We start from the raw sequence: 26,447 nt of genomic DNA, 5'->3' as shown, positions 1-26,447 counted from the left end.
CAGGGTGTTAAATGGTTCAGAGGGCTATGCATTTGGGGGGGGTGTTATGGAATGTGAATAGGGGTTGGAGGGTCAGACACTTGGATCAGGGCGTGCTGGGGTGGGGAGGTGGATGTTAGGGGAGATCAGATAGTGAAGGCTTGGCAGAATGAATCAGATGGCAGGAGGAATGTGTGCTGAAAAGGTGCTGCTGTGTGGCATCTGTCATCAGCATTATTTATTTATTTCTGCCATGTCTACACCGTGTTATCTGAAATACCAGATAGAGTGAATGGTTACGACAGTGCTTCTGCAGTAACCCACTGCCCTATGTGGTAAACGCAGGGCAGGCACTTCATTTAAGGCACAGGCTTCGTACTTACCACATGTTACATCTGTAGTAAACATGAGGTAATTGCAAAACATGCTGCACTTAATTAGGAGGGCCCCTAAATTAGTTCTGCAAGCAATTTTTTTAAGAATTTGAAAGAACAAAATGTTCCCCAGGTGTCTGTGCTGGAAGCGTTGCTTTTTAACATATTTATAAATGATCTAGAGATGGGAGTGAGGTAATTAAATTTGCTGTCAACACAAAGTTATTCAAAGTTGTTAAATCGCAAGAGGATTGTGAAAAATTACAAGAGGACCTTACAAGACTGGGAGACTGGGCATCTAAATGTCAGATAACATTTAATGTGAGCAACTGCAAAGTGATGCATGTGGGAAAGAGGAACCCAAATTATAGTTATGTAATGCAAGGTTCCACATTAGGAGTCACCAACCGGGAAAGGGATCTAGGCGTCATTGTTGATGATATGTTGAAATCCTCTAATCAGTGTGCGGTGGCCACTAAGAAAGCAAATAGAATGTTAGGTATTATTAGGAATGGAACGGAAAACAAAAATGAGGATGTTATAATGCCTTTGTATTGTTCCATGGTGCGACCGCACCTTGAATATTGTGTTCAATTCTTGTCACCGCATCTCAAAAAATATATTGTGGAATTAGAAAAGGTACAGAGAAGGGCGACAAAAATGATAAAGGGGATGGGACGACTTCCCTGTGAGGAAAGTCTAAAGCATCTAGGGCTCTTCAGCTTGGAGAAAAGATGGCTGAGGGGTGATATGATAGAGGTCTATAAAATAATGAGTGGAGTGGAACAGGTAGACGTGAATCGCCTGCTTACTCTTTCCAAAAATACTAGGACAAGGGGGCATGCAGTGAAGCTAGAAAGTAGTAAATTTAAAACGAATTGGAGAAAATATTTCTTCACTCAATGTGTAATTAAACTCTGGAATTTGTTTACAGAGAATGTAGTAAAAGATGTTAGCTTAGCAGGGTTTTAAAAAGTTTTGGACAGCTTCCTAAAGGAAAAGTCCATTGACCATTATTAAAATGGACTTGGGGAAAATTCACTGCTTATTTCTAGAATAAGCAGCATAAAATGTATTGTACTGTTTTGGGAACTTGCCAGGTACTTGTGACCTGGATTGGCCACTGTTGGAAACAGGATGCTGGGCTTGATGGACCTTCGATCTGTCCCAGTATGGCAATACTTATGTACTTATGTTGCTAAATGCGCATTGCCTAGCAGGTCATTTTAAGGTTTACTTTGCAGTTGCTAGTTTTTAAAAGTAAGAAGCTCAGGTAACTTCCCTTTTAAAATTTGCTTCAATTTGTTTAGGCTAATAGAGCCCAAACAAAGCCATGAAAAACATTGTGGCTTAGTCACCATTGTTGCTAAATATAGATACAGGGTGTAATGAGTTCCTGACATTTAAATCCTTCAGCTACATTTTACAATATTTTTGCACATTGTCACAACCAGGGAACTTGCACATTCCTGGTCATAGCAGTGCACAGAAAAAAAAAAACCCTAAAACAAAACAATGTCCCCTCTTATGCAGGAACACATGAAGAGCACATCTGTATCATTAGCATAGTAAGTCCTACGTTGCATTGTATATGTTTTGATTGTAGTCCTCTCTCAGAATGCAAACCATGATAACTGATTCTGTTACATTGTAAGCCACATAGAACCAAACTTGATTTGGATAATGTGAGATTTAAGACTCAATAAATGGAAATGGAAATAACTGTGTGCATTCAGTTACACTCTACTTATGCACATTTGTGCACTACACGCATTCTATAAGATAGTGTGTAAGTGTCATAGTGTGTAATTCTAAGGAAGATATTCACAAGGGCAGAACATGGGTAGTGTGGGTGTGTCTCCAACATACCCCTTCAACTTATACTACCTCATGTCTACCTTAAGGGTGCTTTATTGGCTTTTCCTCTAGATACCTCTTTTTAACATTCAGATATGCTAGATGCTTTTACCACATCCATTGGCAATGAATTCCAGAGCTTAATCATGAATTAAGTTTTAAAAAAAAAACTATTTTCTTTTGTTGTTTTAAAATATACCCACCAATATTCAGCTGATTGCATTCAGCTTTTTTTTTTAATGCTGACCATCGCTAGCTAGAATAACCTCCAATATTCAGTGCTAGACCATGTCCAGGCACCAGCACTGAATATTGGGGGCTAAGTTTGATTGAGATGGCTGCTGGAATCTATGTGGGTCCTGGCCGATATTCAGCCTGGGCCCACATAACTCTCTTTATCTTTAAAGACCCCCCCCCCCCCAATCTCCTCCTAGGCCTCTAAAATAACCCAACCTCCCTTTTATCCCCTCTCCCCAGTCCACAGGCATCAAAGGCCCTCCCTTGCCCCTGTATGAGTTCCCCCCATCCTTGAGGTCTGGGTAGGCCCCGTGGGCCTACCTGATGTCTCTGGTGGTCTGTGGGGACCATTGGGGGCAATAGTGAAGGCCACTTGCACCTGCCCTTTGTGGCTTTCCTTAGAAAATGGCTGCCATGACCTATTGTGGCTGCTCGCAGTACTTGGGTCAAGATTTAAAGAGAAAAGGGGTGATAAAAGAGTCCTCAACTTAGTGATACTTGTATTTAAGGGGGTAGGGCTAGGTACATGGAGGGGTGAGTATTGAAATAGGATCATCATTTTTCAGTACATTAGGCCCTGGATTGAGGCTGGGGAAGGAGGGATTATTAGCCCAATACATCATCAGTGATTTGAGAGCACCTAGATTTCCTTGGCACATCTTCTTTCTACAGTAGAGTCAAGCTATAATATCTAATCTTTTGGAATGGCTATGGACCAAAAAGAAAGATCCTGGGCAGATGCTTTTGATGTCTATGTTAGCCAACTTCTTCATCAATCCAGTATGTGCTAACCCTTCTGATGCCCCTCATAGAGGGGGACACTGTCACATACTTACTTCCCAGAAAGCTAGTCCTAAATAGAAAGTAAGCCCCAGCTTCTTCTGGCCTTTTATATTGTCACTAGCCTCAGGTTGATGATTGGAGGCATCACAGTTTGCTGCTTCTTAACGTTTGACCACTGTTAGTCTCCTGGTAATGAATCTTCTCTGCTTGGCCTGTATCTTGCCTGTTTATGTTTAGTTCCACACCTTCTTCTGTCTTCTCTTCTACTGGATGTCTGGTGTCTACTCCTCCCTACTGAGAGCACATTGGGCCTGTGTCTGAAGTCCTGGCAACCTTTGAGCAATAGAAGGCTCAGCCTGAAGTGAAGAGGGCTGTCATAAGTGAAGTAGCCATTGCAGATATTTTCTCAGTTCAAAAAATGTTGTTCTATGACTACTGTTGCAAAGTTTTCTCAATTATATATTGATTTTTTTCCCTCATTAAAGTAAAGTCAGTTTGATGAAGTGCATGACCATTAAACCTCCATTGATTAATTTAACATATGAAGAATCCATTGGCCTACAGGATCAACAAGAGACCAAAATGCTGTTATTTGTATGATTTATTGAGATTAATACTTAATGCATTTTATCATAGAATTCTGTGTGCCAGCCTCCTATTGTTTGCAGTGCATAAATACTTCGTTGTGTGCACAAAGCTACAGTTAAAAATATAAAATTGAAAACAATACTTAAAATTAAAAAAAAAAAAAAGATTTGGGGTTATAGAATGAGAACATTATTGGGTCACTAATCAGATCTAAGGATTAGTTTGTTTTTTGTTTCTTTTTTTAAACACTAGCATTGAATAGATTTATTTAGCACTACTACTGGATAGACGAAAGCAGCATTGAATAGACATGGAAAGTGCTCATCACTGGTAGCTTTACATATAGGGCTAGATTCTACGTAAGGCACCTAGAACCTAGGCACGTCTGATAGAAATGCCTAGGCGTATTCTATTAGATGTGTCTAAATTTAGGCACAGTATATAGAATACACCTTGGGCTCGGTGGACGTGCCTACATTTAGGGCCTTTGATCCCCTGGTGTTTGATGAAAATTGAAAGCTAAGTTGAACTAAATATCTAAAAATTTATGGAAGTCTTTTGAATTATCAATTATAAGACCGATGAAGATGTCTGATGTTGTATCGTTGCCATTACAATAAATATGATGGTAACGGACATCGCTGAGGTCACTAGAGATATGAAAACTATCTAAATGAATTGCTGCTATTTATGTATAGAGCACTGACAGTTGGATATACTGAACGGAATATTTTACATTGTTTGTTCTCCAACAATCTTACATTTAGGCATGGCCATTTACGCCAGTGAAAAGCTGGTATAAATGTGTTTGCCTAAATCTATGCACAGTGACACATATTCTGTAACAGCCTGTGCAGTTTTGATTTATAGGCCCGTCATGCCCACTCCACCCATATCCACGCCCCCTTTTGGCTGCACGCATTGGAATTTACATGCACCGCTTTATAGAATATGCCTAGCATAGTGCTCACGTAAATTCCAATTAAATCCAATTAGTGATAATAAGTGGTCATTATCGACCACTTATCATGACTGAGTGGCTTGTTAAATAATTGAGGCACATGCGTAGCTGAGGCCCATGCACAAATCTATGTTTGAATTTGATTTTACTTGATATGTTCTTGTGGTTAGGAAGCCCTTGATCCAGCTAAGTATGTTTCCACCAATCCCAAACTTATCTAGTAATCTTATTAATATATTATGGTTTACCATGTTGAATGCACTAGACATGTCAAATTGGAGGAGAAGGATGTTTTTGCCTGTAGCTATTTCCTGCTTGAATTTGGCTAGAAGAGTGAGTAGTACTGTTTCAGTGCTGTGGAGGGGGAGAAAACCTGACTGTGATTGGTGTAGTATTGAGAATTTGTTTATATAATCTGTAAGTTGTTTGGTTACCATGCTTTCCATCAGTTTGACCACCAACGGGATAGATGCTACTGGACGGTAGTTAGTGATTCCATTTGTTTTTTTTTTTTGGTATCTTTTGGTGTTGGGGTGAGTAGGATATTGCCATTTTCCTTAGAGATGAGGCCTTGTTGAAGCATGTAATTTAGGTGGGTTGTGAGGTCTGCTATGAAGCGGTCAGGGGCGGATTTCATTAGGTAGCTGGGACAGGTATCTAGTTTACAGTGAGTGTTGAAAAACCTACTAATCACCTGGGTAACTGTTTCAACGGTAAGGAAGACCAGGTCTGGTCGGCCGGGTATTCTCCAATGGTTGGGTCCAGGTCATTAAGGAAGTTTTCAATGTCAGTGTTGTTCTGAGGTAGCGTGTTGCGTAGGTTTATAATTTTTTCATTGAAATACTTCGCAAGTTTATCTGCAGATGGGATGTCTGTATTTGTGGTAGTGACTGAGTTGGTGTCTAGGAGTTTGTTCACGAGTTGGTATAATTTCTTCATGTCTTTGTAATCTGTCCCTATTTTGGTTTTATAGTATGATCTTTTGGTCTGTCTTATTGCGTATTTGTATTTTCTTTGTATTTGTTGCCATGTGTTGAGTGTATGTTCATCTTTAGTTTTACTCCATGCTTGTTCAAGTTTCCTGGTTTGTGTTTTTAGCTTTTTTCAGTTCATCATTGAACCATGGTGTTGAGTTATGCTTGTTCGTAAGGGTGCAATTTCGTCTAGTATGCTTTTGCATCTATTATCCCATTCTGTGTGGTAGTATATGGATTCTGGTTGTGCTGTCCATTCTTATTATATATCAGTTGCCAGAATGTTTTTGTGTCTACTTGACCACTTGTGCTATAGGATGTGTGTTTTTGTATTTGTTGTATACCTTCTTCCGCCAATGTAGGGATAAGTTTAGTTTGTAGTGGTTGGTCCAGGGTGTTTCTGTCCATTTAGTATCTGTTATTGTTAGGTTTATTTATTTATTTGCTGCATTTATATCCCACATTTTCCCACCTCTTTGCAGGCTCAATGTGGCTTACATTATGCAGTAATGGTGATCGCCATTACCGGAATAAAAAATACAGAGTATTGGGCATTTAAAGTACAGAAAATATAAGTTAGACATGAATAGATATTCAATTCATTAAAACATTCAATAATGTCAATGAGATTAACGTAAACAAATAAAAAGAGTTCAATGTTAACTAGTTCTTGTAAAGTTGTGAAGTCAGTTCATTTAAGAAGGGCCAAATGATAAGTCTTTTTGAACAGGTTAGTCTTTAATAATTTCCGGAAGGCTGCCAGATCGTGTGTTGTCTTTATGGCATATGGTAATGCATTCCATAGTTGCGTGCAGATGTAGGAGAAGTTAGATGTATATATTGATTTATATTTAAGTCCTTTACAGTTGGGGTACTGGAGGTTCAAGAATGTGCATAATGATTTTTTTTATGTTCCTTGCTGGTAGGTCTATGAGGTCTGACATATATATCGGGGCCTCGCCATGGATAATTTTATGAACCAGGGTACATGTTTTGAAAGCAATTCGATCTTTTAGTGGGAGCCAATGTAATTTTTCTCTGAGGGGTCTGGCTCTTTCGTATTTCGTCTTTCCAAATATGAGTCTGGCTGCAGTGTTTTGGGCTGTTTGGAGTTTCTTAATAATTTGTGCTTTACATCCGGCATATATGGTTCTGGTCTGTTGAAAGTTTGTGCGAGATGAGATCGAGTGTGTGCCCTTTGACGTGGGTTGCTTGCATTTGTGGCCATTTGAGATCCCATAAATGGAGGAATTCCTTACATTCTTGTGCGTTGATAGAGTTCTGGTCTTCTAAGTGAAGGTTGATGTCTCCTAATACAAGTATATTGGAGTTGGTTTCACATGTGTTTGAGATGAAGTCCATGAAGTTAGTCTGGCCTTCGTTCCAATTACCTGGAGGTCTGTAAAACAAGACACAAGTCAAATGATTGCGTAGGGTTTTGTTGTGGATTTTGATTGAGGCAGTTTCAAGTTGAGGTGTTATGGATTCGGTGGTAAAGTGGGATCGACAGATTAGTGCTATGTCTCCACCTTTCTTTTCTTTTCTGATCCAGTGTGTGATTTTGTATCCTGGAGGGCACAGGTCTAGGATTATGGTGTCCTTTTGGTCATGGATTCAGGGTTCATTGAGGAAGAGTAGGTCAAGGTTTTCTGACATGATCCAGTCTGTTAGTATTGCTGTTTTATTTACAGCGGATCTGGCATTGACGTAACCCACTTGGATTGTTTGGAACGGGTCTTCTGTATTTGGTGTTGTGTGGACTTTTGTTAGTTGTCGTTTCTTTGTTAAGGTGTGTTTGATTGGGCCCTTCTGTTGTGGTTGTTCACATTTTAGTGTTCTTCCTTTGTTTAAGTTGTTGTCAGTTTGATGAGGTGTGGTATATTTGTTCAGTCTATGATGATTGTGTAGTATGGGTATGATGTTGCTTTCTGCAAGTGGGGTGGTTAGTGTTAGGTGGATCATTGTTAAGGAGTAAATTATTAGGAGTAGTTTGAGGGTATTCATTATGGTATATATTCACTGTGGCTACTATTAAGACCGTGTTCTGATGATTGGATGCGTGATAGGGTTTTGTTCTTTGGTGTGGGAGCTGGTGTTCTGGTCTTTTGTGTTAGTTTAGTTTGCCTTTCAGCTGTTGAGATCAGTATTGGGTCCGGTTTCGATGATAAGTTAGTGAGCAGAGGAGATGGGAGGGGGGAGAGTAGCTTTGGATCAAGGTCCTCCTTTAATCTGTCTCAGCAACTAATTGCTTCTCACCCTCCTTGCCCAGAGTATTGTCAGGCTCCTTTTTCTAGCTTTGGCTAGAGACAGAGGGGAGTCAGGGGGAGGGGGAATTTTGGAACACTTTCAAGGAAGTTAACAGGGAGGTGTCAGATATGCAACTGGCTATCTTTGGTTTTTGGCAGGTTCGCCGGGGGGGGGGGGGGTTGCTCTTAATCAGGGAAAGGTACTTGCAAGACAATGGTAGGGTACTTGGCTGAATTGCTCTTTGGAATGTGGAGAGCGATGAATGCCGGCACTTGAACACTGGGATTGGACTTCCATAAAATCTTTACATTTCTCTAGCATCTCTTCTAATATATAAATTTCAGTAGACTCAGATATTGCTTTCTTAGTTAAAAGCTTGTTTGTATGCAGACCGGTTAACGTCAGGCTGATTCAGTCAAAGTTACAAGATTAATTTTTCCTTTCTGGTTTGATCAGCTTACACCAATCTGCTCTCCTTACAAGCCTAACTTCTCTGGTTGATCAAGTGCAGTGCAGCAGGCACCTTCAAAGGCGCGCCCGTCCTGCTGAAAGTGTCCTCAGCTCACTAGTAATTATTCAGTTTTTACTTTGGTTTTTACTGTCAGGCCTTTCAATCATTGTCAGTTGTAAAGTCTCAATGTCTTGAGATATAATAGGCACTCTACTCATGGTCTGGTGATCAGAAGCGTTGCCCAGGGCACAGAGGCTCCACAACGCTGAGAGCTGTGTCTGTGGTTGGAGGTAAAAACCAGAGGAGAGGCAGCAGCCTCAGGCTGCCGCTACTGCTTTGCTCTGAGCCCCTCAGAGCCTATGTCCGGGATGCCTCTGCCATGCTGCCCCTTCCCTCTTGTCACTGCTGCTGCACTCTGGTCTGGAAGCGCTGTCGGCTGAGCCCTCGACGATTCCCTCTGAGAGTGTCCTCACACCTCCATAACTCCCATGCTCCTGGGGTAGCTCTGCCGGACAGGGCTCCTCTCCTCCTGCTGCCATCTGAGGAACCGGCGGGTGGGCGGGCGAATAAGCAGAACCGGGCGCGCAACCGCTGTCACACAGCTGTCACACAGCCCCCATGAGAGGCTCGGTCACCTCTCCCTGCTCTGGGTGGGTGGGTGGGTGAGGAGGCAGAGCCGGGTGTGCAATCGCTGTCCTGCGAGCCTTGTGCAGTCCCCCGAGGGGAGAGGTTCGGATGCCTCTCCCTGCTCTGAGGGCAACAGTGGTGCTGTTCGCTGGACCCGCACGGGCTCCCAGAGCGCCATCTGCACAGATCCCCTGAATTCTATAACACTGCACTCAAATCCTAGAAATGCCCCTGACCCACCCATGCCCCTTCCCTTGGACACATCTTCTTTTCAGATCCGCATGGAAAAATTTACGTGCACATCATTATAGAATACAGACTATAAAGATGTTTGTGTAAATTCCAGTTATTTCCACTTAGCACCGAATCCTATCCATGTCCATCAATTCTCCTCTGCCCTGCCCTTCTCTTCCCTTTCTCCCTCCCTCCCCTTGATGTCCCGTGATTCTCTCCTCCCCTCGATTTGTACCTGAACGTTCTCTGGCTGGCTGGCGCTGGCTTCCATTCCATTCATAACATCCCTCCTGACGTCAGCTCGCCTCTAGTGTTCCCTTCCCTCTCACTTCCGCCCTCTGATGTCATTACACCTTGACGCAAGGGCGGGACAGTGAGGAGGAATGGAATGTTGGAGGCTGGCTGACGTCAGGAGATGTTACGAACCCAGGCAGCCAGGCGATGTTACGAACCCAGGCAGCCAGACATGGAATGTTGGATGTGCAAATTATTATATAGGATTCTATAATGGAATATTAGTGCCAAGATGCCATTATTATTATTATTATTATTACTAGTAAAAAAGGCCCGTTTCCAAAACCAATGAAACGGGCGCTAGCATGTGGCTTTTTTTTGTGAGTATGTATGTGTCACAGAGTTATTTTGTGTGTGTGTGTGAGTGTGTGAGGGTGGGGTGTGTGTGCAGGTTGTTGATGTGTCTTTTTTTGTTTTGTTTTGTTTTTTGCTTGGGGGTTGGGGGATGTGCTGTGCTGTGCTGGCAAAGTGGGATGGATTGATGTGTGGCTTTGAGGGTGTGTTTCTGTTGTATTGTGTGTGTGTGGCTTTGTCTGTCAAGGAGGTTTGTGGAGGGGGGTCTTTCTGTTGGTGAAATGTAAATGTGGTTGTAGGGGGGGTCAGCCTTTGCTGAGTGGTGGTTTGTTTTTTCCGGGGTTTTTTTTTTTTGTGTGTTGTGCTGAGGCAGCAGTGTTATTTTAGATGGGCGGAAGATAGAGGAGCACATTCTTGGTCTGTCAGTATTTGTTGGCCGTTTCAGGGCTGCTGTAGGGGAACGCTGGAAGAGAAATGTGCTGTGGGAAGCAGCGTCGTCTTTTTCCGTTGGGCTGGGGTTCTGGGCATCCTGGAGGTGGGAGACGGCTTGCCTGAGGAAGGGGATGGTTGTTTTAAGTTGGCGGAAGGGAGAAGAGCACGGTCTCGGGCCGTCTGGGGGTGATCCGGTATGTTCGGTCCATTTCATGCCGGCTGCAGGAGAATGCTGGAACATTTATGCGCTGCGGGAAGCATCGCCATCTTTTTCCGGGTGCTTGGGGAATCCCTGAGGTGGGAAACGGCTTGCCTGAGGCTGGGGATGTTTGGGCACGTCTTTGGCCGCTTCGGCAAAAGGGAAAGAGGAAGGGGGTGGGGAGTTACCTGCAGTCGCGTGAGAAACCTGGTATTCTTTGTTTGTTTTGTATTATTAGTTTGCATTTCTGTTGAAGAAAGAGTGGATGCCTTTCGAATGATGGAGGTGGTGCGTCGGTGTGCGGTTGTTTCGTTAGTTTGGCAGCCAGTCTCCAGTGATTCCTAGGCAGGGAAGGAGTAGAGAAACATGCTCCGCGTGTTTCCCTACTCCTCCCCCTTCCTTGGTTGCTGTTTGCTGCTGGCTGGGTCACGGGTAATCCTTCCAGCTGGGCCGCAGCTTGTCCTGTTCGCCCACATCCCAGATGGTGAGGGACACGCTGTTCTCTGGCTCCACCGACTCCACGTCAAGCGAACCCAAATATAGTCTGTGCTATAGGCCCTCTGGCACTCTTCAGTACCGGCATTAGGCATTTAAAAATTTCCCCCCCCCCCCCAGTCTATTTTTGCACATACCCACAGCAGGAATAGTCTTCTCTCGTTCAAGCGGTGGTGCTGCACAGATAATGAGCCGTTCTGCTGGTGAATGCTCCTCCCTTATTGCCATGTAGTTTCATCTGATAGGTCCGTGTTACGTCGCCTAGCGTTGCCTGGGAATGGTTTTGTGATGGTCCTTTGTGTTTCAGAACGTTGAGGGTGTTTTTTCTGATTGGTCTGTCATGCGAGGGCGGGGCAGAGAGACATGGTCAGTGTTGTGGCTTCACCACCATGAACTGACGAACCCTTCAGGGCGTGACTGAGTGACTTCAGAACGTTGTCTTCAAAATGTTGAGGGTGAGTTTTATTATAGTAGATTATTATTATTATTATTTATTTCATTTGTATCCCACATTTTCCCACCTATTTGCAGGCTCAGTGTGGCATACATTGCTCTGCCTTGGCTATTGCCATTGCAGAATAGAAATATAATTAATAATAACACAAGAATATGAGTAACATAGTAGAGTAAAACGTTAGGTATAACAAGATTGATAATGAAATAACAATTAAAACAGTAATGTATTAGAGTTCAGGTGATGGGTCGTTATGATATGTTCTATTGAAGAGAGTAGGTCTTCAGTGATTTCCGAAAATTGATAAGGTCGCTTATTTTTTTCACATCAAGTGGTAATGCATTCCAAAGCTGTGTTCCTATGTAAGAAAAACTGGATGAATGTATTAACTTATATTTCAGTCCTCTGCAGCTAGGGAAGTGAAGATTTAGGAATGTGCGTGAAGACCTTTTAATATTCCTGGGTGGTAGGTCAATAAGATCTAACATGTAGACCGGGCCATCTTCATAGATAATTTTATGAATCAAGCAGCAGACCTTGAACACAGTACGTTCCTTGAGTGGAAGCCAATGCAATTTTTTCCTTAAGGGTGTAGAAGAAAGGGCCCTGAGCTAGCAGTGGGCGATGTTTTTCCCGTGTGCCAGGGCCCTTTTTACCGCAGTGTGTAAAAAGCTCCCAGACACACATTGTCATGCATTAAAAGAACTCTTACTACGTGGCCATGCAATGGGGGATCCCTTAACGCCACCCACTGAGGTGGTGATAAGGGCTCCCATGCTAACCTGGCAGTAACTGGGCAGCGAACAATGATTAACAAGAGCTAAATGGAAAAACTAAGTGAAAGAATATGATATGATATTTTAAAGGAGGGTGTGCAAGGGAGGGATGACCAAAGAGTTCTGGCTGCGTACGTTATTAAAATTAGACTTGAATCAGGCCCTTTTGTTTGGTAAAACATATTTTATTGGATTGTTTTAAAGTTCAGACCATCTTCATTCATTAGATACATAATATAACTGAGAAAATATATTTTCCCCTTATTTTATTCAGTGTTGTTAAAGAAAGTTGGAAAAAACCTTTTTGCAGGTGTAAGTATGTGGTACGGTAATTCTATGATGACTAGCACTTGAATGGCTGTTATCACTTACACTTTTAGAAATTTATGTAGAAAACATGTTTTACCATCTGTTTTCAGTTAAGAATATCAATTCAGTGGCACAAGCAGGAAGTACTATTGGTTGATTGGTTGCATTAGATTACTTTACTGCCAGCTGTAACTGAGCCAATTCACAGTATTTCATCCACAATAAAAATATTTAAAAATGCAATCCAGTAGTAGATTGAATCATCAATCACATTATGGTTTGTGGTCAAGCCTAAAATTCTAAGGTAGAAAATGGGAGAGAGTTATAAGAGATTAAGGAGTCATTTAATCAAAATATGATATAGTGCACCACAATCAGATTTACTAACTTGTAATAATCCATTCTATCATTTGTGTGGGTTAAAGAGCATTTTTATTGTAAATTAGCCATGTTAAGTAGATGCCATTAAAATTGCATAGACCTATATATTAAAGACCTGTCATGGTTTTGGTATGTCATTGTATTTTCGTTAATAGGCTTCAGAGAAGAGAGAAATAGAGGCATGTTTTTGAACTATTTTTTTCAATGTTAATATTATATACATCTATATCACCTCTTTATCTTTCTCTATATATAGCACAAAGAAAGAAAGATATATGCACCATTTATCTGTAAGGTCCTTAGCCTCATTAGCTTTACAGCAATAACATCTAGGAAAGGAATGGAATGGTACAGTTTAGTTCATTCCCGCAATGGGGATGCACATTAGATGTATCTGCTCAGTTTTAAGAATTAAAGAGTTACAGGAGGAGCTGGGTCCAGCATGTGAATGAGAAAGGAGGAAAAGCTGTTTATCTTCAGAGAGGTAAGGAAAAGAAATGTAGTTAATACTTCTTTTATTCTGTAAGAAGACAGTATCTCACAGCTTATACATGTCTTGGGAAGAATAGAGATGCTCAGTTGATGGGATCATCAAGATAATATTCACTGGGAGGAGAAATTCTGGAGCTTATAGTATTAAAGTAGTGATAGGAGAAAGGAGAAAATCGTAGTGGGATCTATGAATTGTAAGTTGGTAGATATCTTCTTATCTAACAGAGAAGATTGAAGAAAAATGGAAAGGGCGCAGTACTGAAAAAAAATCTACTGGACTGGCTAGAATGTGATTTACCAAGTACTGAGGCAGGTGTTGCTGCCAAGGACTGAAATGAACTGGGAGATAAAAAGGTCTTGAAGTATGACTTTCCCCTCCTATGGAGAGAAGAGCCTGTTTTTCTTTTCATTTTTAAAAGAGTGTATGCTGTACATAGACAGATAGGGATGTGCATTCATTAGGACATCATATAAAACATTTAGTGTGTGCAAAATTGATTTAACATACCAAATAAAGCATATACAATCAATTTGCATGTTCTAATTTGCATTAAGTAATTTTTACAGAAACCAATGTTTGAATGAAAAATGTTCAAAATAAGGAAAAAAGGAAACAAAATATATAAAAATGAGTTTAAAAAACATTAGTTTACCTTTGGAGAATCTCCTTGAAAAAATGTTCCCCATATATTTATTTATCAATTTCTTGCTCTTTTGCAATGATGCTATTTACAGTTTGAAGAAATAGTGAAAATCAAATATTGTAAATAACAGTTTGACACCGCTGTGGAATTTATTTTGACAAAGCAGTATTTTATTGACTAAAAGGTTATAAAGGGCAATTCTATAACCAAGGTACACACATTCATGTGCCCCTTGCATTCATAAATGTCTAGAATATACACCTAACTTACATTGGGGTCCTTTTACTAAGGTACATTAACAGATTTATCGCATGCTAATGATTAGCACCTGCTAAATGGTAAGACACTCAATGCAAGGGAATGGAGTATGGGCAGGGGAAGGTTGGAGATCCTATTTTCACAGTAATTAAAAATACCATAAATTACACACATACCTGGTGTAATTGTGTGTAGATATGTTACACCATATCTGGTGTAATCTTAAATGTTAGGTGCACTGATACTGGTTTACGCTGTATTGTCTAATGGAACCTATATAGCCTTTGAAAAATAAAACAGGAATGCCTAGGATTAGAATCAGCAGCCAGAACATACACAAACATACACACACAGATAGAGAAAGGGGGCATTTTCGAAATGAAGTCTACTCTAAATCAGACTTTGGACGCTTTGCAGAAAACATCCAAAACTCCACTAGTGAACATGGCCATTTTTGAACCTGAAAACATCTATCTTTTTTTTTTTTCTGGATGTTGTGCTTAGTGCATCTATCTATTTTTTACCATTTTTGAATAAAAAAAAAAGTCCAAGTGAAAAATGCACAAAATCAAGCCATTGGGATGTAGGAGGAGCCAGCATTCCTAGTAGACTGGCCACACAGACATCCCAGCAGAGCAGAGAGGCACCTTATTGGGCACTGCAGTGGATTCACATAAAAGGTCCTAGGTACACATCTCACCATTATCCCCTTATATTGTATGAGAAGTTCTCCAGAAGCCACCAAAAACCTACTGTACCCATCTGTACACTACTACAGTAGCCCTTATGTTTGTAGGTGTCACCTATATGTGGGTATAGTAGGTTTTTTGTTATCTTTTGGAGGGCTCACACTTTCCCCCAGAATTATAACAGTTAGAGTGGATTATGGGCCTCAGTCCCCTTCTCTACAGTCCACTGCATCAACCACTAGGCTACTCCAGGGACCTGCTTGCATTTCTAATAGGACTGGCCATAACATCTCAAGCTAACTTAGAGACTGGTATGTACTGTTTCTTTCACATCTTTGGGGGGTGGGAGGGGGTCAGTGACCACTCTGGGATAAGGGAGATCATGCATTAATCCCTCCAGCGGTCTTCTGGTCATTTAGGACACCATTTTGTGACTTAGTCATGAAAACAGATCTAGACCAAAACATCTCATTTTTAGCCCTGAATGTTTTTGCTTTGTTCCATTATGGCAGACCCCTCCCCCCCCCCCCCCCCCCCCCCCCCTTGTGGTTTGGATGCACTGCACACAAACTGCAAAGAAAATCCTCTTTAAAATGAGTTTTGAAAATAGCAATTTGAATGTTTTGACAAAAAATAATCGTCATCTGCCACTTTGTGCTGCTTTTTGGATGTTTTTCTGTTTCGAAAATGAGCTCCAAACACTGTGTTTCAAAAAACCAAAACTATATAACGCTTGTTTTCTGCATAATTCTGTCAAACCTTTACAGATTTCAATAATATTTGGGATATATCCAGTGGTGTGCCAGAGCCGGCTTGCACATTTCTGGTTGGTACATTTTTTAACATTGTGTGAGCTGGTTGTTAAAATCAGGCAGGGCTCCCTCTCGCTCCCTGTTTGTCTCTGCTCCTGACTCCCCTGAACCACAGGGTCCCAGCACATACCTGAAGCCACCACCCTGGTGGTCTAGTGGATTCTTCGGGGTAGGAAAGATCCCCAAACTTTCTGCCTGCTGCTGGCGCTGACCATCTTCTTGCTGATGAATCGCTCTTTAAAAATGGCTGCCGAGACTTCCAGCAGTGGCCTCACAAGACTTCAGCGGAAGTCTCACGAGGCTGCCATTGTAAGTCTCGGCAGCCATTTTAAAGATGATTCGGCAGCAAGAGGGTCAGCGCCGGCAGCGTGCAGGAAAGACTAAGTATCTTTTCTGCCCCAAAGAATCCACTACACCACCAGGGTGGCTTCAGGCATGTGCCAAGAGAGCACTCTGTGGCTCGGGGGACTGTGGAAGAGGTCAGCGCCAGCAGCGGGCAGGAAAAACTGGGGATCTTGCCTGCCCTAAAGAATCCACTAGACCACCAGGGTGGCAGCTTCAGGAATGTGCCAGGAGCAAGAGGGCACCCTGTGGCTCAGGGAACCGGGGGATCGGGGAGAAGGTCTGGAATAGCCTGGTAGCTGGTGGGTAGGATATCATATATACTGTAAAAAAAAAAATTTTAATCTCACTTATATTTTCAAACATGCTGCTTTGTGCATACGGATGTACACAGGAAGTATAATAATAGAATAACTTTTTATAGCTAGACTAGTAATTTGTTATAAATCTTAATCAGTGTGTCATCAGTGGTTATAGGAACACCCTAGCACGTGTTATATTTGTGCAGAGATTTTTTTTCTCTCTCCTGGTAAAGGATCACTAAAACAGATATCATATTGTGAGAATCAGGTGCTCAACATTCAGAGTTTCTATCTATTTATTTACTTATTTATGGCATTTTATCCCACATTAAACTTGAATTAGATTAGAATCTGGGAGCATTTAAAATCTTTTTTTTTTCCTGGAAAGAGTAATGCATCGCTCCCCCCACCCCCCACCCCCACCCGGTGGTCTCCCTGGGTATAGCCAGCATTGCAATTTGAGGTACTAGATCAATGGCTACCAAGAAAGATTTTTGACCTAAGCTGCAAGCAGAAAGAAAAATGAGGGTGTGTGGACCAAAACACCTCCTGCCTGCAGATATCTGTCTATTCTCCCCACCCCTATTGATAGGAGAAATTGAGAAGCCCCCAGTCCACCTCTGCGCCCCACCCCACCCCCATTGCAGGGCTGGCCTTTGTTAAAAATGTACCAGCACACCACTGGATATATCATCCTAAATACATTTGGAATAAGCCTACATTCACACTGGCCACCTCGCCTAAATGACTTCACCACCACCTGTCACCACCACCTAGTGACTATCTTCATGATACGCACGGACACCATTGTGCTTTAAACATAAACAGTTACCATGGTTTTCAGTCAGGAGAATCTGATCCTTATAAAAAAAATTGTATCTGAAGAAATGTTATTTTTCTCATAGGCTGGTTACAAGAGTTTTCAGAAAAGAGGTAGAAGAGGGTAAGCATAGAGTATGTTTTGAAGAAATAGGGAAAAACAGGCTGAACTAATCATCACCAGTCAGGAAGTGGCAAGACCTGATTAGTTTGCATTGAAGAAAAAACATTGTGGCAGTTGAAAAACTAGATAGTGAAGTCATGTCATTTAGGTGAAGTGGCCGGCCTGAGTGGAGGCTTATTGCAAATTTATTCAGGATGATATATCCTAATTGTTATTGAAATCTGTCAAGGTTTGACAGAATTAGGTACAAAACAAGCTTTCTATAGGTTTTATTGAAACACTGCCTGTGATTATATTTTGTTTGACTTTCCTATGTTTTCTTTAATAATAATAATAATACAAAAGAACATTAATTGTGCTTGTCTAAAATTTCCCTTGTCAGATCAACTACTTGTGGGATTCACAATATGCATGCATTTAACCTCATTTTAAGGAAAAATGTTGGGGTGGGGAGTTCAGGTTGTGGAATAAAGTCCACTTGTAAAACGGTATTTTTGAATTCACACGCATTTGATTTTGGGCTCTGTTTACTAAGGTGTGCTAGCGTTTTTAGCACGTGCATAAAATTAGCACAAGCTGTGTAGGCGCCCATAGGAATATTGTGGGCTTCTAACCAGCTTGCACTAAAAGCATTAACATGCCTCTAGTGCGGCTTAGTAAACAGGGCCCTTTATCTTTTTGTCTCCCACAGAAAAAGTTAAGGCTTTTGTGCCTGTGTACTGGCATAAATATATATATATATATATAAATATATATGTATTTTTTTTTCTTAAGGACATCATCATATGGTTCAGTTTACTAAGCTTCACTAACTTAAGATAGAACTTACCATGCACTAACACTTAACATGACACCTTTGCTGTTAGGACTAGATTCTATATATTGCGCTGAGATTCCTGCGCAGAAACCAAAGCGTATTCTACAAAGTATGCTTTAATTTAGGCATACTTTATAGAATAAGTGTAAATTTCCATGTGGTTTATAGAATATGCTGAACACTGGTCCAAGCTAATAAATTTAGTTGCGGTCAAATATGCCAAGGTCAACCTAGTGTAAATCCCGATGCCTAAATTAGGTGCGGAGCAGGTGTATTCTATAACAACATGTATAGATTTTAGAAACACCCATGACCCGCCCCTTCCACGCCTATAACCACACCCACTTTTTAACTATGCAACATATTTACAGTGGGGGAAATAAGTATTTGATCCCTTGCTGATTTTGTAAGTTTGCCCACTGACAAAGACATGAGCAGCCCATAATTGAAGGGTAGGTTATTGGTAACAGTGAGAGATAGCACATCACAAATTAAATCCGGAAAATCACATTGTGGAAAGTATATGAATTTATTTGCATTCTGCAGAGGGAAATAAGTATTTGATCCCCCACCAACCAGTAAGAGATCTGGCCCCTACAGACCAGGTAGATGCTCCAAATCAACTCGTTACCTGCATGACAGACAGCTGTCGGCAATGGTCACCTGTATGAAAGACACCTGTCCACAGACTCAGTGAATCAGTCAGACTCTAACCTCTACAAATGGCCAAGAGCAAGGAGCTGTCTAAGGATGTCAGGGACAAGATCATACACCTGCACAAGGCTGGAATGGGCTACAAAACCATCAGTAAGACGCTGGGCGAGAAGGAGACAACTGTTGGTGCCATAGTAAGAAAATGGAAGAAGTACAAAATGACTGTCAATCGACAAAGATCTGGGGCTCCACGCAAAATCTCACCTCGTGGGGTATCCTTGATCATGAGGAAGATTAGAAATCAGCCTACAACTACAAGGGGGGAACTTGTCAATGATCTCAAGGCAGCTGGGACCACTGTCACCACGAAAACCATTGGTAACACATTACGACATAACGGATTGCAATCCTGCAGTGCCCGCAAGGTCCCCCTGCTCCGGAAGGCACATGTGACGGCCCGTCTGAAGTTTGCCAGTGAACACCTGGATGATGCCGAGAGTGATTGGGAGAAGGTGCTGTGGTCAGATGAGACAAAAATTGAGCTCTTTGGCATGAACTCAACTCGCCGTGTTTGGAGGAAGAGAAATGCTGCCTATGACCCAAAGAACACCGTCCCCACTGTCAAGCATGGAGGTGGAAATGTTATGTTTTGGGGGTGTTTCTCTGCTAAGGGCACAGGACTACTTCACCGCATCAATGGGAGAATGGATGGGGCCATGTACCGTACAATTCTGAGTGACAACCTCCTTCCCTCCGCCAGGGCCTTAAAAATGGGTCGTGGCTGGGTCTTCCAGCACGACAATGACCCAAAACATACAGCCAAGGCAACAAAGGAGTGGCTCAGGAAGAAGCACATTAGGGTCATGGAGTGGCCTAGCCAGTCACCAGACCTTAATCCCATTGAAAACTTATGGAGGGAGCTGAAGCTGCGAGTTGCCAAGCGACAGCCCAGAACTCTTAATGATTTAGAGATGATCTGCAAAGAGGAGTGGACCAAAATTCCTCCTGACATGTGTGCAAACCTCATCATCAACTACAGAAGACGTCTGACCGCTGTGCTTGCCAACAAGGGTTTTGCCACCAAGTATTAGGTCTTGTTTGCCAGAGGGATTAAATACTTATTTCCCTCTGCAGAATGCAAATAAATTCATATACTTTCCACAATGTGATTTTCCGGATTTAATTTGTGATGTGCTATCTCTCACTGTTACCAATAACCTACCCTTCAATTATGGGCTGCTCATGTCTTTGTCAGTGGGCAAACTTACAAAATCAGCAAGGGATCAAATACTTATTTCCCCCACTGTATGTGCACCACGTTACAGAATACACTTAGCAATTAGAATGTGTAAATTCTAATTAATGGCAATTAGTGCTGATAATAGGTTGTTAACATCTCATTATCAGCACTGATTAGATTGTTAACTAAGGGGTATGTTTCCCCCCCAAACCCACCTCCCCGCTCCCCCCGTTTTCTATTTCTGTTGATGGCTCTCTCCTCAGCTCGAAACCTTGGGGTCATCTTTGACTCTTCGCTCTCCTTCTCTGCTCATATCCAGCAGATTACCAAGACCTGTCGTTTCTTTCTTTACAACATCCATAAAATTTGCCCCTTTCTTTCTGAGCACTCTACCAAAACCCTCATCCACACCCTTGTCACCTCTCGTTTAGACTACTGCAATCTGCTTCTTGCTGGCCTCCCACTTAGTCACCTCTCCCCTCTCCAGTCGGTTCAAAACTCTGCTGCCCATCTCGTCTTCCGCCAGGGTCGCTTTACTCATACTACCCCTCTCCTCAAGACCCTTCACTGGCTCCCTATCAGTTTTCGCATCCTGTTCAAACTTCTTCTACTAACCTATAAATGTACTCACTCTGCTGCTCCCCAGTATCTCTCCACACTCGTCCTTCCCTACACCCCTTCCCGTGCACTCCGCTCCATGGATAAATCCTTCTTATCTGTTCCCTTCTCCACTACTGCCAACTCCAGACTTCGCGCCTTCTGTTTCGCTGCACCCTACGCCTGGAATAAACTTCCTGAGCCCCTACGTCTTGCCCCATCCTTGGCCACCTTTAAATCTAGACTGAAAGCCCACCTCTTTAACATTGCTTTTGACTCATAACCACTTGCAACCACTCACCTCCACCTACCCTCCTCTCTTCCTTCCCGTTCACATTAATTGATTTGATTTGCTTACTTTATTTATTTTTTGTCTATTAGATTGTATGCTCTTTGAGCAGGGACTGTCTTTCTTCTATGTTTGTGCAGTGCTGCGTACGCCTTGTAGCGCTATAGAAATGCTAAATAGTAGTAGTAGTAGTGTGTTAGCATTTCTAACATGCTTGTAAAATTAAGGCACGTTAAACGCTAACGCGCCTATACATTTCTATGGGCACATAAGCGTTCAACACACGTAAACCATTTACACACGTTAAAACCACTAATGCACACATAGCACCCCTTAGTAAACATAGGCGTAAGTTATGCGCATTGCTATGGAACATGCTTCTATTTCTGCGCTGAAATAGCACAATTTATAGAATCCCGGAGTTAATGTGGGCTAATTTTCCCAATAACAGATAACATAGAATGAGCAGGAAATGGGTGGAGGATAGGCAGGGATCACACCTTATATTTAACATAGAACTGGTTAATATCACAGATAACATGGTACAATTAATGCCACATAAACAAGTGGCACGAAGTATGTTGTATTATCTTAAATGGTTCCAATGGAAAAAGGAAAAAAAAAAAACCACACACACACACACAAAAGCCAAAGTACCAAGGAGAAACAGAACAAAAATGGGAATGACCAGAGAAGTACCAACCGAGAGATATTTATTAAAATTCACATTAAAAAAACATGCAGTCCATAGAAATCTATAAAATCCTTAAAAAATGTAATGTCAAGATGCATCAGTTCTGTGTTTTTTTGTTTTTTACTGCTAAAATGAATGCTCGGTTTGCACATCAGCTGTGTTACTTTCAGCAGTTGGTGTCATTTTGCCGTGACAGCCCATATTGTGGTTGGCTGTTTGATGGTGTTTTTGTTTATATCTGTTTTTAAACAGTACAAAAGTTGAGACTCCTGAGGCAGATGCACTGCTAGACAAAACACAGGACTGCATCGAATCTTAATATTATATATTTTTTATAGATTTTATAGACCTCTATGCACTTTATCTTGTTTAATGCGATTTTTAACAAATATCCCTTGGTGGGTACTTCTCTGCTCGTTCCCCTTTTTGCTCTGTTGTTTCTCCAATGGAAAAAGGGCAGCAGTGGTATTAATTTTGTCATTTTGTTATATTCCAAGAGGGGAGAGACCTCCTTCTCTGGGGTTACTTCAACCCTCCACCTCAAAAAGGTTGAATATCACTGGTATAGAAACTAGTTTGATGCAGCAGTCTAGACTCCGGTGTATAGCTATAATTTATTGTTTTTTTATCATTTCATTCTACTTTTCTTTTTCTGTCACAGATAACACAGCGAGTATTCTGACAAGGCGCAGGAGATTTAGTCGAACGACTCAGGAGCTGTACTATCTTCCCATTCTGATCTCCGATGGTGGCATCCCGTCTCTCAGCAGTAGCAGCACCCTTACAATCAGTGTGTGTGCATGTGACAGGAATGGGCGTGTACGAACCTGTCATGCTGAAGCCTTCCTTTCCTCTGCTGGTCTGAGTACTGGAGCCTTAATTGCAATCCTACTCTGTGTCGTCATTCTTCTTGGTAAGCTGTGGCGCCATTCCACAATATAATGCCATGAGTTCTAAGACACTGCCTGGGACAGCAAACAATTAAAATTGCAAGATGAAATCTGGAATACAAAGGGTTAAGTGACATGGTAGAAGAGAAAAATGTCTCCAGTGTCTCCTGATGAGAGTCAAAATGTTTCAACTGCCACTAGACAATTGGCATTGTAATTTTCCTAGGTAATGACAGCAAATGTTGCTGAATTTGGTATAGGAAACACTACAGATATGCCATTTTCACATGATTAGGTTCCAAGAAGAGCTTTTCTGACACCTTTCAAACATCCAGTTAAACTTGATGTTGATTTTTTGCAGAAGAAAATGAACACTATTGAATGCATTAATTAAACATGTTTGTAAAAATCCAGTCAATAGAAAATATAATAACCCGTGGCCAAGAAAAGACAGTAGAATGCCAAGTTCCTAATTCTTGTAGGATATGGCCCTCATATTCAAATGTAATTTTATGGGCCCTGTTTACTAAGGTACGCTAGCGTTTTTAGCGCACTCTAAACACTAGAAACACTAGTGTGCGCTAAAATTGCTAGCTCAGTTTAGTAAACAGGGCCCTAAATAACTTACGCAAGAGCCCAGTTTCAATAAAAATAAATTCAAATATTGTGTGAGAGAGTACTATACACAGTTAGAAATTTGTTGGTGTGTCAGTAGTAAAGTATCTTTAAAACAATTCAGGTTGTCCTACACAATCTACTGGCCTTCCTAGGTGCCCTTGGACAGCTACATTATTTCACGAGTCATTAGGATGCCACAGTGGCGTAGCCATGGGTGGGCCTGGGTGGCCCAGGGCCCACCCAAAGTAGACTCAGGCCCACCCAAAACTTTGGCACTCTTCCTATGGCTGGCAGAGATCCTCAAACCCCACCAGCTGAAGATTTCCTCCTCTTCAGGCAGCCGGTGCTCTTTCAAACCACAACTGGCAGAACTTGCCTCGAGCTGACACCAACATCAGCCCCTCTGCACATGCTTAGTTTTCATGCATGCACAGCCTGCTGGCTGTGGCATCAGCTCAAGGAAAGTGCTGCTGGCTGCTGTTAGGAAAAGTGCTGCCTGAGCAGGAGGAAATCTTCAGCTGGCGGGGTTTTTTAGATCCCTTCTTGCTCAGGTATTTCATATTTTGGGCTTCAAGGTGGAGGGAGGGATAAGGAGCAGAGAGTGGAGCAAATCAGAGCAGAGGGGGGCTAGGGACGGGGGAGCATGAATTCTGTGCCCACCCACCTTGGACTCAGGCCCACCCAAAATTGGCTGTCTGGCTACGCCCCTGGGATGCCAGCAGCTGTCTCAAACTACCCACACACTAACAAGGCAGGATTAATCCTTTGGTGGGCCCTAAACAAAGACATTGAGCCCCCCCCCCCCCCCCCCGCACCATCATAAGTAGACAAATAGAGTTCTGATGGCTGCAAGGTAAGAAGCATTGCTTCTCAATTTCTGCTGCCAAAAGGGCTGGGGAGAATAGACAGATCTCTGCAGGCAGCAGGGTTCACGTACCCTCAATTTTTTTTCCTGCCAGCAGCTTAGGGCAAAAATCTTCCTTGGTAACCACTGATCTAGTACATTTGGGCCTACATTTTATATATGGCGCCAAAACAATTGGTGCTGAAAAAAGCACTATTCTATAAGCCGAGCTTAAAGTTAGGCACAGATTATAGAATAGTGCTTACGCCCAGAAATCTTGCCTAACATTAGGAACAGCCATTTGCACCAATTGAAAGGTGGTGTAAATATGTGTGCCTAATCCCCGTTATTCTATAACAATGTGCATTAATTTTACGAATGCACCGTTCCACCCATGACCTTCCCGTTTCTGTGTCCCCTTTTTTAAGTTATGCACAAATTTACATGTGTAAAGTTCAATTAACTTTAATTAGTGCCAATAATTGCTTATTAAAAAGCCAATTATTGGTGCTAATTAGCTTGTTATTCAATTAATTGCATACGCAAATTGGGTACACACCTAAATTTGTGTGTGCAATTTTTAGTGATTTTTACAAAATTAGGGGGTTGACGAGGCCCTTCATAATCATTTAGTCCCTATGCATATGACTAGTCAGCCTATGCCTTAATCCTACCCTGCCGACTACTTTAAAATGCTGCAGCTAATGAGCAAATTATTGTATACTGAAATAGATCTTTTAGGGTCAGTTTTTAAAAGGGTTATATGCCTAATTGGTAGAGCTGAGTGTCTATATTGGCCTTGTTTGAAAATTGACTAGGAATTAGTTCCAAACTCAGGTTCATGTATTCACTAGTTCCCCGAAGATCAATTCCCGCGCTGTTCTGAAACAGCGCCCTAATAATAGCATTATAACAGTGCGGGGAATTAACTCTCCAATGATCAAAACTAATAGCATGTAAATTTCGGTGCATTAGTAGCATTGAACATTTGGGGAAAGTGCAGGAGGATTGTGCCTGGGCATATTCTCAGGCACAATCCTCCTGCACTTATTTGACAGGTCCAGGCTGTCAAAAGCATGGACTTGTCAAACACAGGAGCAGGAGGTCCATGGGACTCTCCAGGACCCCCCCACCACCAGCACAGAAGCAAGGTCCTGGTGGCCTAGTGCCTCCCCAAGCCCCCATATCCAGCCCCCAACCTCCCAGACACAAGGGTACAGGGGACTGGATGTCCAGTGGATCTGTAGCCCCCCTAAACCCCAACTCCCCAAAAAACTCCCTGGTGGCCCAGTGGGCTACACACCCTACCCCTCAGCTGCCCTGGTGGTCTAGCAGCCCCATCTCCCTACCCACTCCTATAAGGAAAGTCCCCCCAAGCACATCCCAGCATGTATTGGGCAGGGCAGGGCACTGCCTTTTTGGAGGTGGCACTGGAAGAGAAAGGAGTTCTACTCCCTCCATCACACAAAAGCTGTAAGGGGAGGGGGCCTCTAGACCACCAGGATGGGAGGGTTGTGGTGTGTGTAGCCCACTGGGCCACCAGGGGTTGGGTTTTTTTGGTGTTGGGAGGCGGTTAGGGGGGCTTTTTCTGATCCAAGTCAAAGTCATAATCCAAGTCCCCTTACTGACTTGGATTATGAAGGTTTGAACCAGAATAAGCTAGGTGAAAGTATCTTACTTTTTAAAGTTAATGCATAAGAAGCGCAGTAATTTGGAGTTAATAAAATATTGGATAAGCACTTAGAAAATTTTCTGTAAGCTATAGACCAGTGATGATGTGGTACATAAAGCTTAGGCAGCAATGAGATTGTGAACTGCTAGAGTGGTACCACTGTGGTCTGGTGAAATGTAGAGTGAATTTGAAGTAAAAATTATGTTTTAAACATGATCATCTGAGTCTGATAAGAAAGACTTGTGTTTATTTATTTAGATGAAATATTTGAGGTTTGCCTATTATTGTGAATCTGAGTGGAGAGTAGGCATTCCTGCATTACCCAGCTAGTGCATTACGATTAATTAGCATGAGCTGACTGGATAACACAGAGCTAACGTGTGAGCATTTACCACCTCCTAAATACGAGGCTATAATTGTTCCCATATAACTTTTTGCAGGTACCATGCGCTAACGGGAATGTAATCCCCTATTAGATTGGGGGGGGGGGGGGGTGAGGGATTACTAGAAGAGAAAGGTTCCCTGGAGAGTCACTGGGGAGACTGACCAAGATGTTCCCAGGTGAGAGGAGGCCCAGCCAATTGGAAGTGATTGATGTGAATGTCTGGGGAATGAGGGTTCCCTGGGACAAGGAATGACAAGGAGGGAGGAGTTTCCAAAGGGGGATAAAAGTTTTGAGTTATGTAAAATATTCCAGGAAGACT

The 26,447-nt window shown here is 42.2% G+C and overlaps 1 protein-coding gene across 1 annotated transcript in view; it reads left to right on the top strand.

Annotated features, from left to right (window-relative positions):
• Positions 1-26,447, top strand: part of LOC115472864 (cadherin-18-like) — a 588,666-nt gene that overhangs the window by 539,727 nt on the left and 22,492 nt on the right. The window contains exon 8 of the mRNA XM_030207339.1: positions 22,381-22,632. Within this exon, the coding sequence (XP_030063199.1) occupies positions 22,381-22,632 (252 nt within the window). The remainder of the gene's footprint in view (positions 1-22,380; positions 22,633-26,447) is intronic.

The sequence above is a fragment of the Microcaecilia unicolor genome, chromosome 1, assembly GCF_901765095.1.
Source record: "Microcaecilia unicolor chromosome 1, aMicUni1.1, whole genome shotgun sequence".
NCBI lineage: Eukaryota > Metazoa > Chordata > Amphibia > Gymnophiona > Siphonopidae > Microcaecilia > Microcaecilia unicolor.
This window is presented reverse-complemented; position numbering and strand designations above follow the sequence as displayed.